Genomic DNA, 27,397 nt, shown 5'->3' on the forward strand with positions numbered 1-27,397 from the left:
AGAACATAATTAGAGCCAGAGGTCAAAGAAGAAAGGTGTACATATTTATTAAGATGTTACAAAATAAACGAGTGATCCTGCCTGGTGGAACAAGCAGCTGCAATTGATGCATATTCTGTAAACGGAAACTGCATCTTCTGAGCTTCCCACAGATTTCTATGTGTAGCACCACGGCAGCCATCTTGTGATCCCCGCAGACAGACAGTCCTCCTGCGCTGAGCTCACAGTTTATCGGTACTTGGAGGTCAGGACATCAGACACTGCGGCCAGGAACTTGTCCCAGGCAGCCTGGCACTGAGGGGTGAAGTCAGCAGGGAAGTGGGCGGCCAGTGTAGCCTGAATGCAGTGGGACAGCAGCTGAAAGAGAGAAAGGCAGAAAGTGAACACCACCACACAGGGAGCAATTGGACAAATACTGGAATAAAATGGAAAGAACGACCAGTGATACAATGCCAAATTCACAAGATACTGAGAAACTCAGTTTCTGTCCTACATAACGGATAAAAACATATGCAAATGGTATTTTATTTTCGTTAACAACATTTCATTGAAAGTACATGAATGGTACTTCCTCAAAAAAGCAACTGTATTTCTCACTGTGTCCAATGTTTTATCCTCACCACTAACAAAGATTTTGCACTGGCTTTCAATCAAAGAAAGCAGAAAGAACAAAAGAATCGTGAAGTATGTGAAAGTGTTTCCATGTAGTATTCTTTTGCGTACTCTCATGCAGCCGCGGTCTGTGCAGGTAACAGTAGTGGGACCAGGTAAGGGGGGATTTTGAGGGACGATGCCGAGGGAAAATGTATTATTTATTTAATTATCCAGCAGCATCGTCCCTCGAAATCCCCCCAACCCAGCCCCACCGCCCTATCGTTGTTACCTGCACGGACCGTGGCTGCTCTCATGCCTTTGTCTATTAGCCCCAAAACTTCTGAATCAATTAATACAATTAGTACAGATAGACAAGACTGTGCTCTCTTTGCACTTTTACTAATAGGGAGTTGAACATTTTAAGGCTAATTCACAAAGACATTTAATAGTAGTAAATGGGTACTGCTGTGGTATCACTTTACTTATTCCCTGTCATCAAGAGAAATAATAACGATAAAAGCAATGGTCGCCTAAAAGAACTTTTTTTACCCACTGAAACTGAAAGCCTCGTCTTCCACAGGTCACGGCTCATACATTTATCATGGCAGTGATGTCCAACTTAGATCCAAGAAGGTTGGATCTATGCTTGATTTTCAGGAAAATCTCTGCTTAACTAAATCCATTCCATGTAGATCCATTTTATGTAACAATACCATGTAAATACGCTAGCGGCTGGTAACTTTACCAGGAAGGAGGGTGGGGGGCCACCCACACACACATACACACTTACTCACACCCATGCATTCAAACACACATTCACAACCATTCGCAACACTTATATACATCTATTTATACAAACATACAGGCATGCATGCACCAAACATTTAATAAAAACATAAAACTTACGGTCACTGTAGAGAGGAATGCCTCAGAGGTCCCAAGAGGGTTGGGACTGATGCCTTCCCGATTAACACTCAGCCCTGGGCACTTCAGGGCTTAAAACTGAAGCGCCCAGGTCGGAAGCAATCAGGGACGCTCCCCCACCTGACAAGAGGGAAAGTCCTTGAGGAACCAGGCTGAAGAGGGCACGCCCACAGGGCTGTGAAATTATCAGCCTGGCACAGTTCACATCAGCCAGCCAGGAGCATGCTCCTTAAGCGCTTGTCTTACTCCTGGCTGCCTGACCTGAACAAGAAGAGTGTCTGTCACGCCGACCTTTGCTGAGCCAAGGCCTGAGCACGAGGAAATGTCCATATGAATCCTGTTCTGTGAGGGAATGACGCTGCCACTCCTGCTGCCATGCTGTACCTCTCTGAGCACAAGGAAATGTGCACTTCTGATGTCTATAAGAATCAGGTTCTCTTTGAAAAGGAATCTTGCATCACACATGCCCATTCTAGCACTCTGAGGGAGTGAATCTTACCCTGTTAATCTTTGTGATATACCTTTTGCATTAGTGTGGGAAGCTTGCACTATTGGTGTCCATGCATTACCTGTTATGTCAGGGAGTAAAGCTTGCGCTTCTGATGTCCAAGAAGAACCTGTTCTTTGTATAAGGGAAGCTTGCATTACTGATTCCCATAGTGCATCTGCTCTGTGGGGGGTAAAGCATGCACTTCTACTAATTTGTTATGTCTGTTCTCTGCGGGAGGACAACTCACACTTTTGAAGACCATGCTATACATAGTGTGTGAGGGAGGGAAGCTTGCATTGGTGTTGCTCATGCTGCATATGTTCAATTATCAAGGGAAGCTTTCACTGGTGATGTCCAGGCAGCATATGTTCAATTATCAAGGGAAGCTTGCACTGGTGATGTCCATGCAGGACATGTTCTATTATCAGAGGAAGCTTGCACTGCTGACGCTAATGTCACACATGTTCTTTAACAGAGGGAAACACACATTTCTGATTGAGATGCTGGGCCCTCTCTATCATGAGGTGAACACTGCAATGTTGATGCCCAAGGTGTACCTTTTGTCATAGTGAGGGAGTCTTGCTCAGTTGATGCCCTTGAGGTGCTTAGTGTGGGAAGATGTAAAACATGGTCAGAGAGGGAGGAACTTGTGCCCCGCTTCCCTCCATGGAGTCCCTGTGGTTGTAGCAAGCAAAGCCTGCACTGCTGACGCCTGTGCTCCACCCTTCTGTAAAGGAGGGCAGCTTGCTCCCCTGGTGCTAATTCTATGCATATTCTGTGAGGGTATGAAGCTTTCATTGGTGATGTCAATGCTGTGCATGTTCCTTCATCATAGGAAGGTTGAAGGTGTCATGCCCTTGCTGTGCTTATTCTTTGAAAGGGAGACGCTTGCACTGATGATGGCCATGCTGGACTTGCTCCTTGATGCAGTGAGGACTACACTGTAGGTATCCACACTGCAACTTATATGATAATGAGGGAAGCTTGCACTATTGCTTTCCTTGTGTTACCAGTTCTGACTTCCATACATGCTTGGCCCACTGATTCATTATTTGTGTGAGGAAGGTTGGCTCTACTGATACCCATAATAGGGCATGTTATGTCATGTTTTGTAAGAGAAGGGAGCTTGCTCTGATTCTGTTGTGCTGGACATGTTCTTTGTTTGATGCTTGAGGCGAGTTGTGACAGTTCTGTGGAAGAGGGCCTCACACATTACTGATGCCCAAGCTACATATATTCTGTGAGTGACTGAAGCTTGCAGTGGTTATATCCATGCTGTAAATGGTTATTTCCAAAGGGCACTTGCACTGATGGTGTCTATTTCGTACCTGCTCTTTGGCTGAGATAAATGTATATTGCAGTCCCACCACAGGCATTGTGCAAGAGAGCATTGAGATACTCAAGTAGTGTGTGTGACTGTCAAGCATTTCTATGAAAATGTTCAATAGCTTTTTGCCAACTTGTATGCATGGTTAGGAATTCTGGGAATGAGTCAAGCAATTTACCACCCTCTACATGGCACATAAATATTCCATACATTCACAAAAGTACAATGAATTAGTTAATCGGGCACCAAATGACCCTTGGAATGAATGATTGATTTAATTTTCTTTCATAAGTAAATAAAGACAGCGAGGCACCATTATGCCTACACCATGCACCTCTAACTGTTACTGTCTGATTTACATGGTTAAAAACGAGGTGTGAGAGCAAAGGAACTATCCCCTTTGGCCCAGCGTGGCACCATGATATTTCTCAAAATGCAATGTTTAATATGATAATACAATTCATAATTTTAAAGACTGTGACACTGTAATATAAATGTATTGTCGCTGCTTATAGAGTGGAAATGTGGTTCTGGGTATTAGGTCCCAATGTTTAGAATGTTCAAGGGAAGCCATGGCTTCAAATGTACACTGCGACCAGGGCTTGAGGCATCGTCTGTGTGATGTCACAACTCAGAACTCTGGCCATAGCAACTGGTATCACATCAGAACCTTCAGTGTTCAGAGAGATCAGGACAGGAAAGGTGAAGTACCAGGGCTCTCAGAGGCAATACGATGGAGGGTCCCAGTGGCCTTACCCCAGCGAACTTTGAAGATGCACCCGGAACGACACAGGACCTTCCTGTTTACGAGAACGGAGGTAAGAGTCAGGAATGGGGTCAAAATAAAAGGGTGCAGACCTGGGCTGTAGAGAAGGGCTGGTATCTCCCAGGCCCAAAGAACCACTATGACACAAACTTGGCATAAAAACCTCTGAACTTAAGAAAAGGGTGTGATTTATTTGTAGAGGGTGAGTGATGACTACATGGTTTGTTCAAGTCGAGGTTGAATCCTGAATATTCACTAAGTAATACACTATGTTTAAGTGGAAATGAACAGTTGACAAGCAACCTGCCAATGTTAAAACAAAGCCCATGCTTAGAGCTGTCTAGAACTTAACACTCAACCATATAAATACAAAATAAAAGTGTGACAGAGCTACAATGCTCAACCTTTTATTACAAATATCATCTGCTCAGGGATGGCGATAGGCATGGGCAACGGCCCAGGGCCCTGCACTCAGTCCACCAATATGGGGGCCTTGCACCTATGCTCCAACGCTGCTAGGCCACGGGGAGGGGCACTTGTCTCCTGGCCTCGAAGCTGGGCCGGACTGGCCGTAGCGGGCACCGGCATTTTCCCATTGTACCGGAATGGTGGGGGCCGGTTTTGGACGGGGGTGGTCATTTTTGTTAGTGGGGACCGGTTTTGTAATCAGCCCCTTATAACAAAAGCCCAAGCAGCAGCGGAGTTTTGGCCAGCACCCTCCCCTTCCCCCAGTGGCTGGTCGAACTTAATTGCCAGGGCTGATTTGCGATCCCTGTCCAGCCCTGCCTCGCAGGCTAGTGGTGCGCTGATAGGAACAGGGGAAGTCCCTTCGGTACCACAAGCAGCTCTCACTACTTCAGCCCTAACGAGCTTTGGAAGAGATGCTTGTCAGTGTCTGGGAGGGGCCGTTGCTGCACAGGAGGGGCCCTGCACCATGCAGTATCAGGATCAGCTTCAAATATTGGGATGCAAATTGGGTTGTCACGTCGCAGGAGAAAAATCCAAGCCATTCGTTGCTGTTTTAGGAGTTTGCAAAGGCCGGGACAAACTAATAACTACCACTTTAAGCATAAGCATCTGTATTATTTATAACAAGTCGTTTCTGTCTTTGTTGACCTCAGGATGGGTGCAGCTCTAGAGCACGATTAAATGTATTTTCTGTTTAAATTTGAAGTTTTGAATATGTACAGATAAGGCCTAAAAATAACAGTCTTAGGTGATTTGGTACGAGCCGGGACATGAAACAGAACAGAACAGGACAGAAAACCAGCCAGGTGGCAACCCTAGATGCAAACAGCCTTGAATGAGAGATGAAAAGCATTTTTTGAAATTTTATATCGCACAAATGCGACCTGAAGGTATTGGAGTGCTTAACATGAGAACCAGTTACATTATACAAGGACACATTCTTTTCTTTTCTTATGCACACGGAGACTAAGTGATTTGCCCAGAATCATAGGATCTTGAGCTGATGCCAAGACTGGAACCTGGTTCCCCAGATAAAGTCGGCAGCTCCAGCCAGAACGCCACATTCTGGTTAGACAGAGGGTGGCAGGCAGATGCTACATGAAAGCTCAGCTCTTTATGGACATGTAATTCTAACTGGACCTAAAGCTGTGCCAGAGCCAGGAAGTACCCCTTTGGCGGCTATTTGTCACATTAATCCTGTTTCAAAGTGCTGCTGTATTGTCGGATCAGTGGATAAGGCACACGGATTGTGTTATATGCCCAAGATCAAACAGTTTGTTAAATTAGTAGACCCAGGACGGCAGTACACTGCTACTTGTTGAAAAGACTATATAGTTACCACTGTACTGCATTTAGATGACTAGTACTTATGACTGGGCACCTCCCTTCTCTCAGGAATTATTCAGTACATTTTTAAAAATCTCGGTGACTGCCAAGTTTCCCATTGAATCAATGTACTCCCAATCTTGCCAAAAAGGGAGCAGCAGAGTAAGAAGACGGGCCATTGGAATAATATGGTAGAGTAGGGTCAAATTGTGCAGGAGGGATGAGTAAATCATGCAACAAAAATGTCGTATTATGCGGCATAATTCAGCACATTTTATGATATTATTATTTCAATATTTGGTGATTTTTTTCACTGAACACTGCCTCGGCATTGGTTGCACTTAACAAGTACCAGTTTAACATTCAATTTTGGTAATAAGACATTGAAAGGTAACCAGTCCATATTTTCAAAGGATCTTCTGCTGCAAGGCAACACGTGTTGTTGTGTTAATAGGATCCTTTGAACCATTTGAGCTAGAAACAATTTGTTTTTTTATTAAAACCTGCAGATTAAGCAGCAGATGATGGATTAGGTGGTAAATCTATAATTATGAGAAAATGCAGCAGCCAATCAATCGCATAATCCCAGTGGCCCTGGCAATAAATTCACAAAAGTTATTGCCCAAGAGCACACAATGTGGCCAAATGGGAGGCAAGGATTGAAAAAGCGCCTCCTAGTTCCATTTCTCTAACTAGTGCACTATACTACACTGGGCTGTCAGTGAGTCTGATGGAAAGGTTAGGGGCTGCCTCTCCAAGGAAATTGCAATTCTCTTTCCGGCATTGTTCAGCTTTAAAACATGGTGATTAGATGCCAAACATCCTAGTTCTTTGGTTAAAACTTTCTGGTTAGACCAGGTCCTGTGGCAGTGGGTACTTACAGGACAGTATGCTTTGTAGATACTGATTTAATATTGTGACTTTTCTAAACTTGTCGCTCGAAATTTGCAATTGTGAGCAGTCAAGGCTTACTCCAATAGGTGGTAAAAGGATTAGAACTCAAACATATCATAAAGAGTAATCACACTCTAGAAACTCAGGGGCATATGTAACAACCTCTATCGCCACCACAACGTCACCTATATTGATGTTGTGGTGTCGAGAGGGGCTGCGTCTTATTTACAATCAGCGTTAAGCCACTTAACATGGCTTGATGCTACCTTGCTGATGAGGCCCCCTTTCCCGCTCGCTATGGTAAGCATGAAAGGGGTAGGCAGTGGGTGTTGCGGTGGGCGTTCCACGGCAACACCCGTTTATTTTGACACTGCCCCCTATGGACAAGGGTGGCATACATAGAGGCATCACCAAAATTAAGACCAGGTAAAAAATGGTTCTTAAGTTGGCGAAACAGGGAGAGATGCAATATTTCTACTCATTTTACTTTTTCGGTGTGTGCTGCAGTGTGCAGCACACATGGAACAAGCAAAATGCCATGGTTTGTTCATGTACAGGAATGTGTCCCTTTCTGTACATAAACAAACTAAAAAAACACATTTTTTCACTTTCACGTGTGCTGCATAAAGCAGCACACATGAAAGTGACAGAATGGCATTTTAGGATTGTTTATGTGCAGGAAGGGTCTCCTTCCTACACATAAACAATCCTCCCCTGCATGCAGACACCCTTGAACTATGGTGCAAGGGTGCCTGCATTGGCGCGAAGTTACTAAACTTAGTGCCACCACAGGGGGAAATGCAAGGCTGTACCACATTCTTGTAAATATGGTGCAGCCTTGCGTTTCAGAAGTGGCGGAGAGAGGCGTTAAGCCAGGAAGGCTACCGCCACCCTCTGCCATTTCATTGTACATATATTCCCCTTAATCTCCAGCTGAGTTATCTTTTAACATGACCTGTTTTAGAGGGGAGATTTAGAATGAAACCCACACAATCTGCTAAGTGACTCTTGGTTCCTCTGCTCCCCAATAAACATTTTTCCAAGTATCTGCTCTCAAAATGTGTCTCCACATGTGCAGTGTTTCTCCAAAGGCATACATTCTCCTGTGAAGTCCCTACTTAGCGCTTGCAGCTATGACTGGGGACCATGGCTGTGAAGCCCGGGGAAGAGGACTCTCCTTTTCGAGGTCTTGCAGCACCAGACAATGGATGTGAAGTCCTGGGCAGTGGGGCCACATCCCAGGGGCTTTGCAGCACTACATCATGGCTGTGTGGCTAGAGGATGGGACAACAATCCCATGAGTCTCACAGCTGCGGGTCAGGGTGAGGTGGTCCATGGAAGGGAACATCCCTGCGTCTTGCAGTGCTACACTATTGTTGTGAGGCCAATGGTAGAGGGTTCCCCTATCCTGGATCCCTTTCTGGGGCCGCACAGCAGTAGAACATGGTTGCAAGGCCTAGGAGAGTGAAGGTCCCGACCCTATGCCTCGTAGCCATGTTGCAGCATTGCCAGGGCATGAAGAGGGCATCTCTCCCCTGCACCTTGCTGTGATGCCTATGTTTCTGCGAGGTTCACAGTTAGTGGGCTCTCTTCCCTAATCCTCTTGGATTAGAAACCCAGGAGGTGGGGAAGGGCACTTCATGTGGCCCTTCCCCTAGGGCCCATGTAAACTGTCTCACAGGTCTGCACCATGGCTCTGTGCATACGTCGATGTCAAGGTCCATGTCCTGTGATGCCAATACCTGTGATTTCACGTTGCATGCAATTAGAGGGGCTAACTCATTCCCTTTCTGCCCTGGCATAGCCATTGGCTAGCGGCATCCCCATCAGTAGTGTAGCGGTTGCAGTGGCACTGGGCCCAGGGGTATTACGTGCTCAATGTTTGCAAATTATGGCTTTATTTTACTGTGCAGCCAGTGGGCAAGAGTGAGGAGGTGCTTTTACTGTGCACCAGCACTCATGGCACCATTGCTGTGCTACTTGTCTCTCTTATATGAGTATTGCAGCCATGTTCCAAATCAGTGAGGCATGGGAGAGGTCCTCCCTCTAATGGGCATTAAAGTCCACCCTGATTGGACACAAAGGGTAGGAGGCACCAGTCCAAGTGCTTAGCAGAGCTGGACTATGGCTGTGAGGCTCTTTGGGGGCCTCTCTCAGGGGTATAGCTGTCAGTGGTGCAGCAGTTGCAGTGCACCCGGGATCATGGATGTTCTGGGACCAATGCACCCAGATTATGGCTGGGCTTTACTGACCAGCATAATTTTCTTGCATTAGGGCCCATGGCTACATTACTATGCCACTGGTCCCTTCTCTCATGCACCGCACAGCCACGGTCCAGATCTGAAAAGGTCAGGAAAAGTCCATCCTCCCCTAGGCCTACTTGCCGTGATCCAGTGCTGGAAGGCATAAGGAAGAAAGCCTGCTGCGTTGGGCCTTTCAGCACTGGTCCATAGCTGCAAAGCCCAGGGCAAGAGGTGCCTCTGAAAGGCAGAGATATCAATAGTGCAGTGAGCGCAGTGGGAGTTGGGCCTCGTGGGGTTATGGGTCCCATGCTGCCAAATTGTATCTGTATTTTGCTCTCTACAAAAAGTCTACAAACATTGATGGATGGAATGCCTGAATTAATCACATCAACTGGTAATTCCGCAGGCTGCATCCCACTCCATTATTTTCACACCTTGCTACCTCAGTTTGGACCCAGCCATATGCAAATCAGTCTTGACCCTGCTCCAATAGGAACAGACCAGGCCAATCTACCAGGCCATGTCCTCCCTGAACATGAACACAAGCAACCCAGGACAGGTGCCGCCGTAGTTAGGGATCATCAGCCAGGTATAGCTTGGTTCCATTAACAAAGTGAGCACAGGACCCACGTCTGGGGATACCCATCCCTCTTAGGGCAACTCACTAAAGTAGCTAAAAATGGGAAGGATAGAATGTGTGAATTAATCCCAGCCATTACTGAGGCTGATACCCCCTATTTTAAACTAAGGTCCACCAGGGAAGCCTCATCTCAATTTGAAGACCTCTGCTTCCACCATTTGTTTTTATATTTTGTGCACTTCTAAACTGAGAGATTTTACTTAGCTGATGAGGCACGGATATTTTGGTCTATATTGTTATAGGTCTAGAAGCTATATGGAGATTTTTTGCTTTTTCGATCTGTTTTATACATGAAAATACTATTGTAATATACTGACCGGACACAACCCGGGAGGCCTGACCTCTCTCCCATGGGGCAGTCCAGCACTATGAGACCCAAGGAAATGGACCACTTAGTGGGCATTTTTTAATTGTTCAAAATTAGGAGAAATTAAATGAGAAGAGATGCATCTCAAATCGGTTATTTAAATTTGCATTATGCTAATTTACAAAATGAAATGCACTCTGGATCCATGTACTTGTCTACTAATTTTTAGTGTCAGAATATTTAAAGGCTTCAGAGAAGGTTGATAGGGGTGCTGTAGCCATTGCTCCTTACACATGACATTAAACCCTTTTAGCCTACTTATGATTGTATTCTGGTCATTTCTGGCGTTTCTCAGTGACTAGGGTGAAGCTTTTGTTGGAAGACAAACTATTTTCAACTGTTTTATTTCCTTTCACATCTTTTTTGCACATACCCTATCTTGCAATGGGAATTTTGGAAACCATCTTGGAGCTTTTATTCACACTGGCTCCCTTAACCCCTTCCATGCGTGGGACGGCAGGGAGACATCCTGCGCCACCGTGCTTGTGTGCGCAGGACGGCTTCCGGCTGTCCTCGCACATGACACGGGAAATCCCTCTGGTGCAGGCACCAGAGGGATTTCCTTTTCCCCCCCTGACAGCCTCGGGGGCTGGGGAAGGGCTTCCTCAGCTCCCGAGGCTGTCTGTGCTGTTTCTGTGAAATGAAGATCAGAGTGCACGTCGTGCTGATTTCTTGTACAGAAACAGAAACTAAAATGAGCATTGAGGCTCATTTCAGTTGACTTTCTATATGCTCAGGGGGCTATCTCAGCCCCCTGAGCACATAGAAAGACGGGAGAAGGGATCCATGCACTAGGCAGCAGGTATGGGGGAGCGGCCCCTTGGGCAAGAGTCTTTGCTCCCCGGGGGGGGGGGGGGCAAAAAGACTGAATTGGTGGGGCAGATGGGGGCTCCAGCTCTAATCAGCAACCCGGGGGAGGGGCAGAAATCCGACTAGAACCAGGGATTTTTTTAACCCATAAATTAGGGTTGGGGGCTGCCCAATATGGGAATGCCAATGCCCCTAACCCCCTTCACAATTAGAGTCTTTCTGCCCCCTGTGGTGCAGATGGGGGTAGTAGCCCTTAATCTGCCACCCGGGGGGGGGGGGGCAGAAAGCTCACTAGATGCCAGGGTTTTTTACGTTTCATTTTGGGGTGCGGGCTGCTCAAGATGGGCATGCCAATGCCCCCACTTCCCCCACAAAATACCAGTCTTTATGCCCCTCTGGGGGGCATAGGGGGGCAGTAGCCCCCATCTGCCAAACCGGGGGTCAGAAGCCCACCGCTGCACTATAACAGTCTTTCTGCCCCCTGGGTGCATATGGGGGCAGTAGCCCCTAATCTGCCCCCCGTGGGGACAGAAAGCCCACTAGGCGCTAGCTTTAGTTTTTGTTACGATGAACTTAGCGTTAGGGGCTGCCCAAGATGGGCATACCAATGCCCCTATCCCTTCCCCCCACCAAATTCCAGTCTTTCTGCCCCTAGACACCAGGGATTATTTTTTTATTAGGCCGGGGGTGCGGGCTGCCCTGAATAGGCATGCAAATTTCCCCACCCTACTCCCCCAAAGAAAACTAAAGACTTGCTGCCCCTCCAGGAGGAAGATGGGGGCAATAGCACCTGATCTGGGGGGTGGAAAGCCCTCTAAGCGCCAAGGATTTTTTTATATAGGTAGGGGTGGGAGCTGCCCAGAATGGTCATGTCAAGGCCCCACCCCCCAAAAAACGACATAGTATTATTCGCCCCCCCACCCCCGGGAGGCAGATGGGGCAATAGCCCAATTAATGCCTCCACGGGGTGGGACAGAAAGCCCACTAACCACCAGGGATTTGTTTTTCAAAAGTTCGGGGTGGGTGTTGCCCAGAATGGGCATTCCATTGCCACCACCCCCCAAAAAAAGAGTCCACAGCCTTTCTGCCTCCCCAGGAGGCAGATGAGGGCTGTAGCCCCTGATTCGCCCCGGGGGGCAGAAAGTCCACTAGGCACCAGCGATTATGCTGGCTTTTCCATTAGTAGGGGTGGGGGCGTCCCAGAATGGGCATCTTAATGACCCCCCCCAAACAAAATAGCCACAGCCTTTCTGCCCCCTTGGGGGCATATCGGGCCATACTCTAGATTACTTTTTTTCAGGATGTGCCTACCTGTAGATTTTGAACCCTAGATCCCGCGACTGGAAACGGCCCAAAATGTGACGTGGATAAATCACATTTTCACAGTGAAAACTGACCCTTTGTTTGCAAAGTGCCTAGCTGTAGATTTAGAAACCCTAGCTCTGCCTGCACCTATGAAAACCTAGGTTCTGTTATCCAGAATCCCTTGCAAACCTCAGAATTTTCCTCATATTTTTCAGTTGGAAAGTTCTGGAATGTGTGTGGATCCTCAAAATGTCTTCCAAGAAAATGGTACCTCACTTGTGTGGGTTGGCTTCGTGCCCATGGCAGGAAACGGCCCAAAACGCAACGTGGACACACCACATTTTACAGTAAAAACTGACCCTTTTTTTGCGAAGTACCAGGGAGGTATGTCTTGCAAGGGTCGCCCAACGTTTTCCTATCCAGAATGCCCTGCAAACATCAAATTTAGCTGAAAAAATCACATTTTCTCAAATGTATGTGTGGGAAAGTTCTGGAATCTACTTGAGTCCACAAATTTCCTACCACCCAGAGGTACCCAGGTCTCCCAATAAAAAATGATCCCTCACTCGCACGGGTGGGTCAAGTACCCCCTACAGGCAGGGGCCCAAAACGTATTGAGGAGACATCAAAATTACCTATCACAAAACAACGTGGTTTTGCAAGGCGGGACACCTGGGTTTTTGGCCCCTGGCTCGGTGGCCATCTTGGGAAACTACCAAACACACACATTTATAAAAAGTAGACACTCGGGGGGATCCAGCGAGGTATGGCTTGTGTGGGTCCCCCAAAGTTTGCCTACCCAGAATGCCCTGCAAACCTCAAATTTAGCTGAAAAAAAATAAATTTTTTCTCAAATTTCTGAGTGGGAAAGTTCTGGAATCTACGTGGATCCACAAATTTCCTACCACTCAGTGCTCCCCCCAGGTCATCCAATAAAAATGATACCCCACTCACGAGGGTGGGTTAAGTACCTGCGACAAGCAAGGTTCCAAAAAATATTGAGGGGATATCAAAATTACCTATCACAAAACAACCTGGCTTTGCAAGGGGGGGTCACCTAGCTTTTTGGCCTCGGGCTTGGCGGCCATCTTAGGAAACTACCAAACCAACACATTTATGAAAACTAGACATCCGGTGGAGTCCCACGAAGTATAGCTTGCATGGATCCCCCAACGTTTTCCTACCCAGAATGTCCTGCAGACCTCAAATTTAGGTAAAAAAACAAATTTTCCACATATTTTTGGGTGGCATCACTGTGTCGGCACAAATGTCCTACCCCACAGCGTTCCCCTCAGTCTCCCGAGTAAAATTAATACCTCACTTGTGTGGGTGGGGCAGGGGCCTGTGACTGGGAAGAGCCCAAAACATAGGGAATAAGGGTGAAGCACTTAGAATTCTAAGCGCTAAATTTTTTTAAAAATACGTTTTTGCCCAATTTTGCATCAGCAACCATCTAGATATACCTACTAAAGCCACACATTTCTAAAAACGAGAGACCCAGGGGAGTCCAGGGAGGTATGGCTTGCGTAGGTCTCCCAAACTTTTCCTACCCAGAAATCTTTCAAACCTCAAAGTTTCCGAGTGGGAAAGTTCTGGAAACTACGTGAAGCTTGCAGTGGTTATATCCATGCTGTAAATGGTTATTTCCAAAGGGCACTTGCACTGATGATGTCTATATCGTACCTGCTCTTTGACTGAGAAAAATGTACATTGCAGTCCTGCCACAGGCATTGTGCAACAGAGCATAGATATGCTCAAGTAGTGTGTGTGACTGTCAAGCATTTCTGTGAAAATGTTCAATAGCTTGTTGCGAACTTGTATGCATGGTTCAGAATTTTGGGAATGAGTCAAGCAATTTGCCATTCACTATATGGCTCATAAATACTACATAAGTTCACAAAAGTACAATGAATTAGTTAATCAGGCACCAAGTAACTCTTGTAAATCCTGCCATCCTTTAAATTTCTGGAATAATTATTTACGTATGAAAGGAGAGCAAATCAAAGACAGAGAGGCACCATTATGCTCCACCTTACACCTCTAAGTGTTACTGTCTGAATTACATGGTTAAAAACGAGTTGTGAGAGCAAAGGAACTACCATCATTGGCGCAGCGTGGCACCTCGAAATTTCTCAAAATGCAATAATTAATAGGATAATACAATTTATATTTTTAAATGTTGTTATAACAAAAATATAATTGTAATGTCGCCGCTTATAGAGTGGATATGTGGTTCTGGGTATTAGGTCCCAATGTTCAGAATATTCATGAGAGGCCATGGCTTCAAATGTACACAGCGACCAGGGCTTGAGGCCTCATCTGTGTGATGTCACAACTCAGAACCCTGGCCATAGCAACTAGTATCACATCAGAACCTTCAGTATGCAGAGATATCTGGACAGGACAGGTGAAGTACCAGGGCTCCCTGAGGCAATACCATGGAGGGTCCCAGTGGCCTCATCCCAGCAGACATTACAGATGCACCCGGAAACACCCAGGACCTTCCTGATTACGAGGACGAAGGTAAGAGTCCGGAATGGGGTCAGAATAAAAGGATGCAGACCTGGGCTGTAAAGAAGGGCTGGTATCTCCCAGGCCCAAAGCACCACTATGACACAAACTTGGCACAAAAACCTCTGACCTTAAGAAAAGGGTGTGATTTATTTGTAGAGGGTGAGTGATGACTACATGGTTTGTTCGAGTCGAGGTTGAATCCTGAATATTCACTGAGTAATAAACTATGTTTAAGTGGAAATGAACCGTCAACAAGGAACCTGCCAAGGTTAAAACAAAGCCCATGCTTAGAGCTGTCTATAACTTAACACTCGACCATATAAATACAAAATAAAGGTGTGACAGAGTTACAATACTGAACTGGGATCCTGGGCAGCGGCCCAGGATCCCTCACTCAGTCCACCAATCTGGGCCCTTGCACGGCCTCACACCTATGATCCAGTGCTGCTAGGCCATGGGGAGGGGCACTTGTCTCCTGGACTCGCAGCAGGGCTGGACTGGCCTAGTAGGCACCGAGCATTTCCCTGTTGGGATCGAACAGTGGGGGACGGTTTTGAACCGGTGGGGGTCCTTGTTGTTAACGGGGGACAGATTAGCCATGGTCTAGTGCTGAGAGGCATAAGGGAGGAAGCCTGTTGCTTTGGGCCTTGCAGCACTGGTATATGGCTGCAACGCCCAGGGCAAGAGGCCCCTCTGAAGGACAGAGATATCAATAGTGCAGCAAGCGCAGAGGGAGAGTGGGCTCATGGGGTTATGGGTCCAATGCGCCCAAATTATGACTGTATTTTACTCTCTACAAAAAAGTCTACAAACAGTGATAGATGGAATGCCTCAATTAATCACATGAACTGGAAATTCCGCAGGCTGCATTTCCACTCCATTATTTTGCACACCTTTCTACCTCAGTTTGGACCCAGCTTATGCAAATCAGTCTTGACCCTGCTCCAATGTGAACAGACAAGACCAAACTACCTGGCCACGTCCTCTCTGAAACCCTAACACAAGCAACCCAGGACAGGTGCCACCCTAGTTAGGGATCATCAGCCAGGTACAGCTCGGTTCCAGTACCATAGTGAGCGCAAGCCACATGTCTGGGGATACCCAAACCTCTTGGGGCAACTCACTGAAGTATCCAAAAAAGGGAAATATAGAATGCTTGAATTAATCCCAGACATTGCTAAGGTTGATGCCCCCTATGATAAACTGAGGTCCATCAGGGGAGCCTCGTCTCAATTTGAAGACCTCTGCTTTCACCATTTATTTTTATATTTTGTGCTCTTTTTTTCATTCTGTTTTAGACATGAAATTCTATCCATGATGGTCAAATCAAATCAAATCAAAATAAACTTTATTCGGCTATACAAGGATAACCATAAAAGATACATAGCGACAATACATGAAAAAGATCAGGCATATATAAAAATACATAAAATACAATAAAAAGGCTAAAGGCCATAATCAATAGAATTTAAAAGAGACAAGACCAGCTTGCAAGGTGCACTAAGAGTTCACAGCTTATCCCATCATAAATATTCCAAGATTTCATCAGGCCCCACGTCAGTTATCCATATATTGTCTTGATTTCAATATTGACTATAGGTACCCCACCACAAATGGAATACAATCATCCTTTCATAATTGCAAATATAAAAGTGCAGGTCGCACTTGCCTGAAATTCAGCTTTTTTAGAATAGGGACCAGAAAATGTTTTCGTGGAACTGAGTACAGATTACAGAAAAACAGAAAATGAGATAGGTCCTCAGGCCGTCGCAGCTGCAGGGTACTAACTCATGACTAGTATAACTGCCCTTAGGTCTTGCTAACAAGATATGTAACGTGTGCGTCCTAAATCTGGTTAAGAGAAACTTTTCATGTGTTGACATTGACCCTAAAAGATATGGCTCTGCTTGTGGGGTTGTTTTGAGCATTATGTGTCTACGAACACTTTCTTTTTTTTAGTTCCTGCTCATCCCTGTCCAATTTTTTTAATGCCAGGTAGGAAGCCTTAACAAGCTCCACCTCCATCCTAGTATTTTTTTCAGGCTTATGGAATAATTCTGCACGCCCTATCCCTTCAAAGCTATGTCCAATGTATCTGAGCCACGAAATTCTAGGAGCCTTATCTAGGGACATACATTCAAGTATTATATGATGGTCATATACTAACCAGACACAATCCTATTGGCCTGGCCTCTCTCCCATGGGGCTTGCAGTCCTAGTCCAGCACTGTGAGACCCAAGGAAATGAACCAGTTTTAGGGCTTGGATTGCAGCATTATTTAATTGTTTACAATTTGGAGAAATGAAATGAAGAGATGTTTCTCAAATATGTTAACTGAATCTGCATTATGCTAATTTACATAATGAAATGCAATCTGGAACCATGTACTTGTTTACTAATTATTAGAGTCAGAACATTTAAAGGCTTCAGAGAGCGTTGATAGGGGTGTTGTAGCCTTTGATCATTGCACATGACATTAAACCCTTTTAGCTAACTTATGATTGTATTCTGGTCGTTTCTGGTGTCTTTCAGTGACTTGAGTCATACTTTTATAAGAAGACAAACTATTTTCAAATGTTTTATTTGCTTTCGTATCTTTTTTGCACATACCCTATCCTATAATGGGTATCTCGGAAATCATCTTGGAGCTTTTATGCACACTGGCTCCCTTACGGGCATTCTACATGCTGCAGCACACCTCACTAGGGCATGAAGAAATAGAACCATATCATAACACTTAGAATGTGGAATCAGCACCCATCAACAAAAATTTTTACAATGGTAGTTGGTGTACTTCAATCAATAGTTAAAGTCCATTTCAAATGAACAGGTCCGAACTTGATAGTCTTGTATTTTCAATTCTTTATTGTGTTTTTCAACAGTAGAAAAAAGGGGTCCAATTCACAGCAGATTTTCCTTTCTTAGCCTTTTCTTAGCCAACGCGTTTCGTCTCATCAACTGAGACTTCTTCAGGGCTCAAACACCTGTCTTTGTGGAATATAGTGTGAGCAGGAACATTTCTTAAATTCACGCATACTTTGGAAAGGTCTGTCAAGTCCGTTGAATATTTAGAAGGGACCAGAAAACGGCATGGTGACCTGCAAAAATGAGCGGTATGAGGTTTAGCTGTAACCTGTTCATTTGAAATGGACTTTAACTATTGATTGAAGGATACCAACTACCATTGTAAAAAAAAAAAAAAGGTTGTTGATGGGTGCTGTTTCCACATTCTATGTTTTGTATTTGGACTTTGTCCTTAAAGGAACAGATAGGGTTGTGTTCCTTGGTATCTCAAGCACCATCACACCATTTATAAGTCACAGGCCATAACAGGTGCAGGCTTCTTGCCCCAACCCTTCCTCTGCTAGTGTGTTTCATATCATAACACTGTTATGGTACTCCATATATCCTCCTTGCTATCCTGCACCATCTTCAAGCCCAGCTGTATTATCTGCAAAGCTATCACAATGCATTAACAGTCTACAAACCAGCTACCGTTCCCATCACTCCATGATGTGACGCTTGTTGTTGACCCTGAACAGTGTTCCGCTGCTTTTGGCTATGTTTGCTCTATATGACTGACACCCCTGGCTTCTTGAATGACAGGCTTGCCATCTCGAGTGGCTCTCCACACCCTCGCAGGAAGGACACCTTCAGATGGAAGAAGATGTGCTAAAAAGAGACAAAAATAGAAAAAGGCCTTTCCCATCTATGCCCCGAGGATCTAGAATGTTATTCTCATACCTATCCGGACAGTCCAAAGTTAGCTGCAATAAAGAAAACAGTAAATACTCAACTTTAAAAGAAGCAAAATCTTGATGCTTTCACGATCCACAACTCGTATCATATGTTGACTGTGTCTTTGACCCTGTACAGTGCTTAGCACCCTTTCAATTTGGTTTGTGCTATATAAATATCGCATACACATATACGTATCTAATGCACTAATCTGGAAACAAATTGCTAACATTTGATTGAACTTAAGAGATTTTGAGAGACATAGGCCAAACCTTTCCATCCAGTGTGAATATTATAATGTATTTCCATTTAATTGAAAGTTAAAATATGTGCTTGTTTTATTAGTGTTAAGACATATGTTTTTGTTTTACTGATATCCAAGCCAATAAAGTTGGATCTTGAAAAGTCGCCCACTAATAGGCAATTGATGACACTTCCTATGATGTTGTTTTCTGTGATTTCACAATGAATGCAAATTGAGAGGGGCTCACACATCCCCTTTCTATCCGGGGACCCAGAAATAAAGTTGACTCGAAGTATTTGCACCTACATATCTAAGGAGGCACAAACAGCATCTTCATTTTTTCCAAATCCTTTGTGTAATTACTGTGGAGCCCTTTGGCCAGCAACAAAATGTAATGCCTGTATGTAACACACGCCGCATTGTCTTCACTATCCCTAAAATATATTACCTACTGGCGGTCGCCAGTAGGTAGTTATAGTTAGGACCTAGTTTCCATAGGAAATCCACAACATTCTATTTGGAATAACTTAGGCACCGGTGGACGAATCTTCGTGAATCTCTTGAAGAAAATGGCCTGTTCGGTTCTGCTCCTTCCCTGAAAGTTTGGGGGTGATTCGTCAAGTGGGGGCCGGGAAAAAAGGGGGTCCCAAAGCGTGTTTTCCCCATGCAATTTTCCATGGGGGCCTTTAGCCAGGGCTACAGACAGAACGGCTGAATGGAATTATACGAAATTTGGCAGAGAGGTAGAGTTTTGTTCGCAGATTGTGCTTTTCCTTAAATGGTGTAAATCCGTTCAGTAGTTTCTGAGAAAATTGCAAGTAAAATCACAGCCATATGTAGCGTCGGAGTTCAGTATGCGTACTGAAATCTGTTCAATTACAAGCGCGAGTTGCATGCTGATTGGCTGTGAACTGTCTGTCAACGCTCGAAACCAGGAAGTGTTGGCGGCCATCTTGTGCCTCGCTAGAACCGAGTCACAAGAAAACAGTAAAGCAAAGTTGAGAAATCAGGGAAGGGGGTAGGATAGAGATATTCTGACCCTCTAGGCTTGGTCAGGGGGTCGTACATGGATGTTTAAGCTCTATTTTTTAATTAATTTTTTTAAAGAAAAATCATGCAGTAAATACCTACAATTATGAGCAGGAGCTGCATGCTGATTGGCTGTCAATACTCCAAAACAGGAAGTGTTGGCAGCCATGTTGTTTGTCGGGAGAGCAGAGTCACAAGAAAACAGTAAAACAAAGTTGAGAAATAAGGAAAGGGGTCAGGGTAGAAACATTCTGAGCCTATAGTCTTGGTCAGGGGGTGGTACATGGATCTTTAGGCTCAATTTTAATTTTTTACAAAATAAAAAATGGCGGGGTACTCGTGCAGTACTTGTACACGGTGGAAAAGGTGAAAAAAAAGTAGTTGTGGAAAAGGTGAAAAAAAGTAGAATACGTTTTATTCATTAGATCCAGGGGGAAGTTAAAATTACGGGGGCAATTTTTCTGCCTAACGGGGGCTTGTAAGGTGCCCCGAGCACTGGGGAACGGCTCTCCTCTGGTTTTATTTTTAAGTATGCGGGGGGGGGTTACGGTCCTGCTCCCCGCAGTCTCTATGAGCGGCACCCCTCTGGTCTTAATAAAAAATTGTTTTGAGCTCTCTCTCTCTCTCTTCCCGTGCACGTCGCGGGAAACGCCACCTTTCTGGGGCAGTAATATGTAAAATGACCTTCCAGCTCTGGGTATCTGCATTGTCTGGAGTTTTTTATTAATGTTGGGAGGGTGGGCTTGATAATACGTACTAATACATTCCCATAGAAGCCTATAATCTGGGTTGCTATGGGAATTTACAAGGGCTATGTATTTTTGTTAATGTTGGGAGGGTGGGCTTGATAATGCGTCCTTATAAATTTCCATAGAAGGCTATCTTCTGGTGTTAACATGAGCTTCTATGAGAAATAAGAAGGCCGTATTATCAAGCTCATTATCGTCGTTGTATCGGCAGTTTCCTGGCAATAAAATGGCGATAATTTTAACACCGGCCCTTGATGATATGCACCTAAGTTTATTGGTCAAAAAAAGAGCAATGGCCCATAGTATCAACAAAAGGCAATACATTATCGTCGCTTTTATCGGCAGGAAATTGCTGATAAAGCGGTTATAATGGGCTTGATAATATGCCCTTGTGAATAACCATAGCAGCCCAGGTTAACACCCGAACCTGGGCTTCTATGGGAAGTTACAAGGGCCTATTATCAAGCATATTATCGCCGCTTTATCTGCAGTTTCCTGCCGATAAAAGCCACGATAATGTATCGCCTTTTGTATGTAAAGCTTCTCTTTTTTTTGGTGTAGCAGTTGTACTCTCTTCGCATGCTCAGCGTCGTTTCGAAGTTCACGTTTTCTTTTTCTTCAAGTTCAACAAGCAAACCTTTCTTTATATCAGTTAGTAAATCTGTCGCTTTCTTCTCCCGGTTCGTGTGATTCATCCGATGCTGTACTTTTGTACAGTATTAATAGTCATATTTTTTATATATTTATTTGAAAGGTAGTGACGAGGTGCCAAACGTTGATAACGTACTCCGTCCACCGCCATTTTAGTAGTTTCTCACCGTTGTATTCATTATATCAGTTAGTTAGAACTCAGTAGTTTTCAATCCTAGTCTTGAATATCTTACTATAGTATTTCAACATTATTTTTATTGTGGACCGTCATACCCCTCCCCCACAAAATAAAAGAAGTATGTATTTTTTTTTAATTAACTTTTATTAAACAATAAATATAAATGAAACTCAATTATAACTATATTAGAACTGGAAAAATAACTTAGACAATGCTATAAAGAAATTGTGTAATGGATTCCAAAAGGTGTCCGATTGGTAATCTGCAAAAGAAAAAAGAAAATTAGAGTTTAGAATTATGTAGATGTGAGTAAATGAGCTGTTGTGGTAACTCTACAGTTTTACGTGTGCAGTTTGACTCGTATATTCCTGTTCTGTTATAGTCCTGCGTTCAAGTGGTGTCTATGTAGAAGTGACTATTGCGTTACTGACACCCATTATGCCGACTTATTTCTAATGCATTCCTATGAAGGATTTTTAGATCTAGGCCTCTGTGCTTACCGTCGTATAAACCTTGAGGCCAAACACTGCAGGCACTTGAACTGCACACCTTCAGGTGGGCTGATCTTCTACACGTCCAAGTAGACAGCAGTGTCTAAGTTTAAGAGAAGATAGAGAAATGATGTCACAGAGAGTGAGAGAGAGAGATAACATTAAAACTGTGTCACAGAGTCTGGATTTGAGATTTTTGTTGAACCCGACGTAGATTTATTAGCTCATTGCATCACTTTACCCATGTTAAAAGTGACTCAAAAGTGGCGTAATAAGGTTGATGATCTGTTTGTCAGACTGTTGTAACCTATCTGTTGTCACTGCTCGGAGGTAATTATAGATTTTACAGAGAAGCTGCTGTACACTACGCACTCTGGGCCATATTATCAAGCCTGGGTGACAAAATTATCGCCACTTTATCAGCAGGAAAGTGTCGCTAAAGTGGCGATAATGGGTTTGATAATATGCTCTATGGAATTCCAATCGTAGCTCATGTCAGATGTCCTTCACATCTAACATGAGTTGAGTTAAGTGAGGGAGAATTTGTATAGCGCTACTTTACCCGTAGGCGTCAAGGCGCTAAAGATGAACAAGGAAAGCTGTGTGAGGGGAAAGCGGGGAAGATGGTCAGTGGTAGTCCTCCCTGAAGAGCCAGGTCTTCAAAGCCTTTCGGAAGAGAGGGTGAGAGGTGAGTTCCTTAATCTCAGCCGGAAGAGTATTCCAAATTTTAGGAGCACGGGAGCTGAAGGCTCTGTCGCCCCATCTGACTTTCTTGGTTTTAGGAACAGACAAAAGATATTTATTGGCTGAGCGAAGTGCCCTGCTGGGGACGTAAGGGGTCACCAAGGTTTTAATGTCTTCAGAGCCAAGCCCGTGCAATGCACGATGGGTGAGACACAGAACCTTGAACTCTATTCTGGTCTGGATAGGAAGCCAATGAAGGTCCTTCCTAATAGAGGTGGCTGAGGCAAACCTCGGGGCATCAGCAACAAACCGAGCTGCTGCGTTTTGTACTGTTTGTAGACGCTGTATATGGGATTTATTGATTCCAAGGTACAACGAGTTGCAGTAATCTAGCCTTGAGGAAATTAGGGTCACCGTAACCAGTTTACGGGCATCGGTGGAAAGATAATGTACTAATTTCCTCAAAGTTCTAAGAACACCACAGCAGGTAGAGGTCGTCCTGCTGACTTGTTTTTGGAAGGAGAGCTTGGTATCGAAAATAACACCTAAGTTCCGAGCAGACTGGGAGGGCGATGGACAGGCTCCAAGGGAGGGCGGCCACCAGTCCATTGACCAGATCTCCTCCTTGCCTCCGAAGATCAGCCCCTCCGTTTTTTCCCTATTCAATTTAAGGGAATCCCTCACCATCCAATTTGCAACCGCTTCCATACAGTTCTTAAAGTTTCGGGCTGTAATATCAGCAGTTTGAGAAAGAGAGACCATACTCTGAGTGTCATCAGCATAGGAGAGAACTTCCAGCCCAAAAGATCTTACAAGCCTGGCAAGAGGTGTAACATAAATGTTAAAGAGTGTGGGGCTCAGGGACGAGCCCTGAGGCACCCCGCACTGCACAGGTTTAGCTGGGGAAAGAAAGTCACCCAGCTTGACCCTCTGTGCACGGCCATCCAGGAAAGATTTCAAAAGACTGAGTGCCGGTCCGTCCACTCCTATCTCCTTGAGCCGTTCGACTAAGATGGAGGGGGATAGGGTGTCGAATGCGGCAGTAAGGTCGAGCAGGACCAGAAGAGTGGTCTGGCCACTGTCGACCTTAGCACGGATGTTATTGGTGACGACTGTCAGCGCGGACTCTTTACTATGAGACCTGCGAAAGCCGTGCTGGGAGGGATCAAGAAGGCTGGAGTTCTACAAGAAGGCACTCAGATAGTGATTAAGTGGGCCTCTAGCATTTTTGCGGGTGCTGGGAGTAATGAGATAGGCCAATTTTTTTTTAGGATCCTGGGATTCAGCGAGGCCTTTTTAAGAAGGGGCTTAACTATGGCCATTTTCCAGGGGGTCGGAAAAGCACCTTCATGGATGGCCCGATTAATAACTTCCAGGAACACAGGGAGTAAAACATCTCTGCATTCTTTGAAGACCTTCAGAGGACATGGATCAAGGGGAGAACCTGATTTAAGCCTATCTAAATGCACATTAAGTTGCTCTAGAATGATCAGGGGGAAAATAAAAGAGCTACCCTGTGGTGACTCTGTAGGGTCTTCTGTGACAAGACATGGCAGTGGGGAAGGGGGGGATCCTAATTCTTGGTTAAGAGCTTCTAAGATAGAGTGAATGTCTGCTATCTTTGTGTGGAAAAAGGTAGATATCTGGTCACAAAGCTCCTGGGTTTCTGTTACCTGATTAGGGGATTGCAGAGCCGACAGGGAGTCAACAATTTTGAACAGTTCCATAGAGGAGCTGAGGGAAGCAGTCAGTTTAGAAAAGTGTAGTTTCTTTTCTGCGAGAACCGCAGTTTTGTAGTCTTTGAGTAGGAGTTTGTGTTTATTCTTTTCATCTGGATCTAGATTGACTCTCCAGAGCCTCTCTTGTCTCCTACATCCCTGCCTCAGTGACCTGAGAGTATCGGAGTACCAAGGGGCCGAGGGGCGCTTCCTAGCAGAATAAGTCTGTTTGACCGGGGCCAGTTTATCCACCGCTTTTAGAATAGCATTATGCAGATCAGAAGCTGCAGAGTCAATGTCATTTGCTAGTGATAGGTGTTGGCTGGGCAAAAGGAGAGCTAATAGATCACTATTTATCCCTCTGAAGTTTCTTTTGGGTTCCCACTTACAGGGGTCTGCTAAGGAGGTGGGGGAGCTGGAGTATGTAAAGTCCAGGGGGATGGCCGTGTGGTCTGACCAGGACAGAGGAAGGGGGATCCCAGTCTCTACCCTGGGGTCATTGGTAAAGACCCCGTCCAGGTGTGACCAGCTAAGTGTATGGGGCCCTCTACTATCTGGTTTAGACCAAAAGAAGCAAAAGAGTCCATCAGGGAAACAGTGTCTGTGGAATCCTCTATATCTAAATGAAAATGAAAGTCTCCAAGAATGGTGAAATTGGGCTCTATCAATGTAGGGTTCGAGCAGCTTAAGAAGCTTCTGAACGAAGGAGAGCCGGGGCCAGGGGGCCTGTAGATCAAGATCCCCGTGAAGGAGATTGAGGGGGAGGAGTTGAGCACAAAATAAAGAGCCTGAAAGGAGTCAGATGTTAAAGAAAGGTGCTCAGTTCGGCATCTTATAGAAGATCTGTGTAGAATGCCCAGCCCCCCGCCCATTCGCCCTACTCTGTCCATTCTGGACAGCGAATAACCCTCCGGGATGGCAACCAGGAGTTCTGGTCCAGAGTGATCTGCTGCCCAAGTCTCCGTAATAAAGACCCAGGGAGGTTTTCTATTAGAAGTAAAATCCCTGAAGGCGAGGTTGTTTTTAATTAGGGATCTGGTGTTAATAAGGAACCCAGTCTCTTTGCTAGGCTGGGGGGGGCTTGTACCTTCCCGGTCTAAAGTGTCTATTTCGGGGGATATGGAGGCGGGGACTAGCCTCCTTCCCCGTACATAAGCACTTAAGGGCCTCCGGGAAGCCCTCTGGTGGGACCATATGATGACAAGGTATCGCTGAGGGTTTGAAGGATAGCAGGGTATGTACAGAATATGTAAATCTACCAGGGACAGGAAGATCTAGCTGAGCAGCCTGCCCGGCCCCCGGCGCTTCCTCAGCGCTGACGGGCGCAGACGGGCAAGACTCTGGCGCGACTCCGACGCAGGTCCAGCGCGTCCGCTGCGCGGAGCCATATGCATCCCTTTTATGCCTAGCGCTGGACTGGGCAAAGCACTTCCTCCCACTCCAAAATGGCCGCTGTAAACTGATCCCCGGGGCCAGCAGACTCAGCACCTCAATCGGCTGCAAACTGGCCCCAAATACGAGGAAAACGAGGGAAATGAAGCACAATGCGCTCCGAAATCGAGGCAAAGTGCAAGTGCAGGCAAGGTTAAAATAATGTTGAAACAGTTTTAAAATTCGAGAATTTGATTGGAATTGGAATTCCATAGAGCATATTATCAAACCTATTATGGCCACTTTAGCAGCAGTTTGCTGCCGATAAAGTGGTGAAAATTGTGTCGCCAAGGGTTGATGATATGGCTCTGTCTCGTTTCACAAATAAAAATAACAGTACAGTTTTACGAGTGCAGTGTACCTTGTACATTTCAGTTGTTATAGTGCCGCGTTCAAGTGGTGTCTATATGGAAGTGCCTACTGCGTTACTGACGCCCATTATGCCTAATTATTTCTAATGCTTGCTATGAAGGCTTTGTAGATCTATAAAGAGCGCGGCCACCGGAGTTCACCATTCGACTTGAAATCTGCCTCTATACGTCAAAGTATATTCAATAAGTTGCAGAGAATTCCATTGCTGTAGCTCGATAGGCCGTGGTTGCTTCTGAAGGATGTTTGGTGAAGGAAACTAAAGGACATTTTGATTAGTCATCGTAAACTGAGTTGCGTAACTACTATCAAAAGTGAACTTTAATGTGGGTTCTTAATATTCCGTAGTTAAGACTGTTGCTGCTCCAGCAACCAAAGGAAGATCAATAAGTTAATAGAGGCCTGGGACAGGCTTGTGACGCAGAAAAGAAAATAGTATCATGGACGCACAATTAATAATAATAGAGGCCTAAGCACGTGGCGTAGTACAGAAATACGACACAGACTTGTATGCACGCACAATTTTTAAGATTAGAGGTGTATAGGACCTCGTGACTTATATAGAAATATTTCAATTATGTAAGTACAATTTAAAACCATTGAGGGGTAGGAAAGCCATCTGAAGGATAAAAAAATAGCATTATGTATATACAATTTACAGTGGAGGCTGATGTTGTGACGTCTTCTCTTACCTTTGCTTTTGTCGTCTTTTGTCGTGTCTTGAAAGGCTGCGGTTTTGCTGAGTCTGGGGTGTTTTCGACAGTCTGTCTGTCATCGCAGCACAGGCAGGCAAAAGAGAGCGTGCTCACGTCAGTGCCCACATTTTATGGGAACCGTGGGGGCTGATCACACCAATGCCAGGGCCATCATTGGTAGCGTTTTCGCTGTCTGCAAGAATGATGGCCCTTAAAATTAATCCTCATATTGGTTTGAAATCAATTCATGTTCAGGGAGGGACCCGGCTCAAACGCTTAAAGGGATCATAGAGAATTATGGCCGATACCATAAATAGCATAAAACTTATAAGCTGGAATGTTAACGGGTTAAGGGACAGGTCTAAAGCAAGAAGGGTTATAGATTTTTTGTTCAGATCAGGGGCACATATTTGTTTATTAGAAGAGACGCATGTAGAGAGGGAAGAATGTAGTCAAATATTCGGGAGATGTGGATGGGTCCAGGACATCATTTCCTCGGGACAGAGCGGCAGTACGCGGGGGGTGGCCGTGATTATTAGAGCAGGCTCAGGGATCAGGCTGATAAAACACGACACGGACATTTCAGGCAGATGGTTGATAGCCTCTTTGATGGTGGGAGGTTCCCCTTTGGTCTGCGCAGTATACTATGGCCCGAATCTAGATGCCCCGGGGGCTTTGATAAAACTCAAAACTAACTTAATAGAGACAACTGGCCCTATAATTGTAGGGGGAGATTTTAATCTTATTTTTGA

The 27,397-nt window shown here is 45.1% G+C and overlaps 1 protein-coding gene across 1 annotated transcript in view; it reads right to left on the reverse strand.

The window, feature by feature from the left end:
* Nucleotides 1-220: 220 nt before the first annotated feature.
* The window catches only part of LOC147685244 (hemoglobin larval subunit alpha-like), a 374,458-nt gene continuing 347,281 nt past the window's right edge, over nucleotides 221-27,397 (reverse strand). The window contains exon 3 of the mRNA XM_086939607.1: nucleotides 221-357. Coding sequence (XP_086795733.1) covers nucleotides 229-357 — 129 coding nt within the window. The 3' untranslated portion in view covers nucleotides 221-228. The remainder of the gene's footprint in view (nucleotides 358-27,397) is intronic.

Source organism: Lissotriton vulgaris, chromosome 10 (assembly GCF_964263255.1).
Source record: "Lissotriton vulgaris chromosome 10, aLisVul1.2, whole genome shotgun sequence".
Classification (NCBI taxonomy): domain Eukaryota; kingdom Metazoa; phylum Chordata; class Amphibia; order Caudata; family Salamandridae; genus Lissotriton; species Lissotriton vulgaris.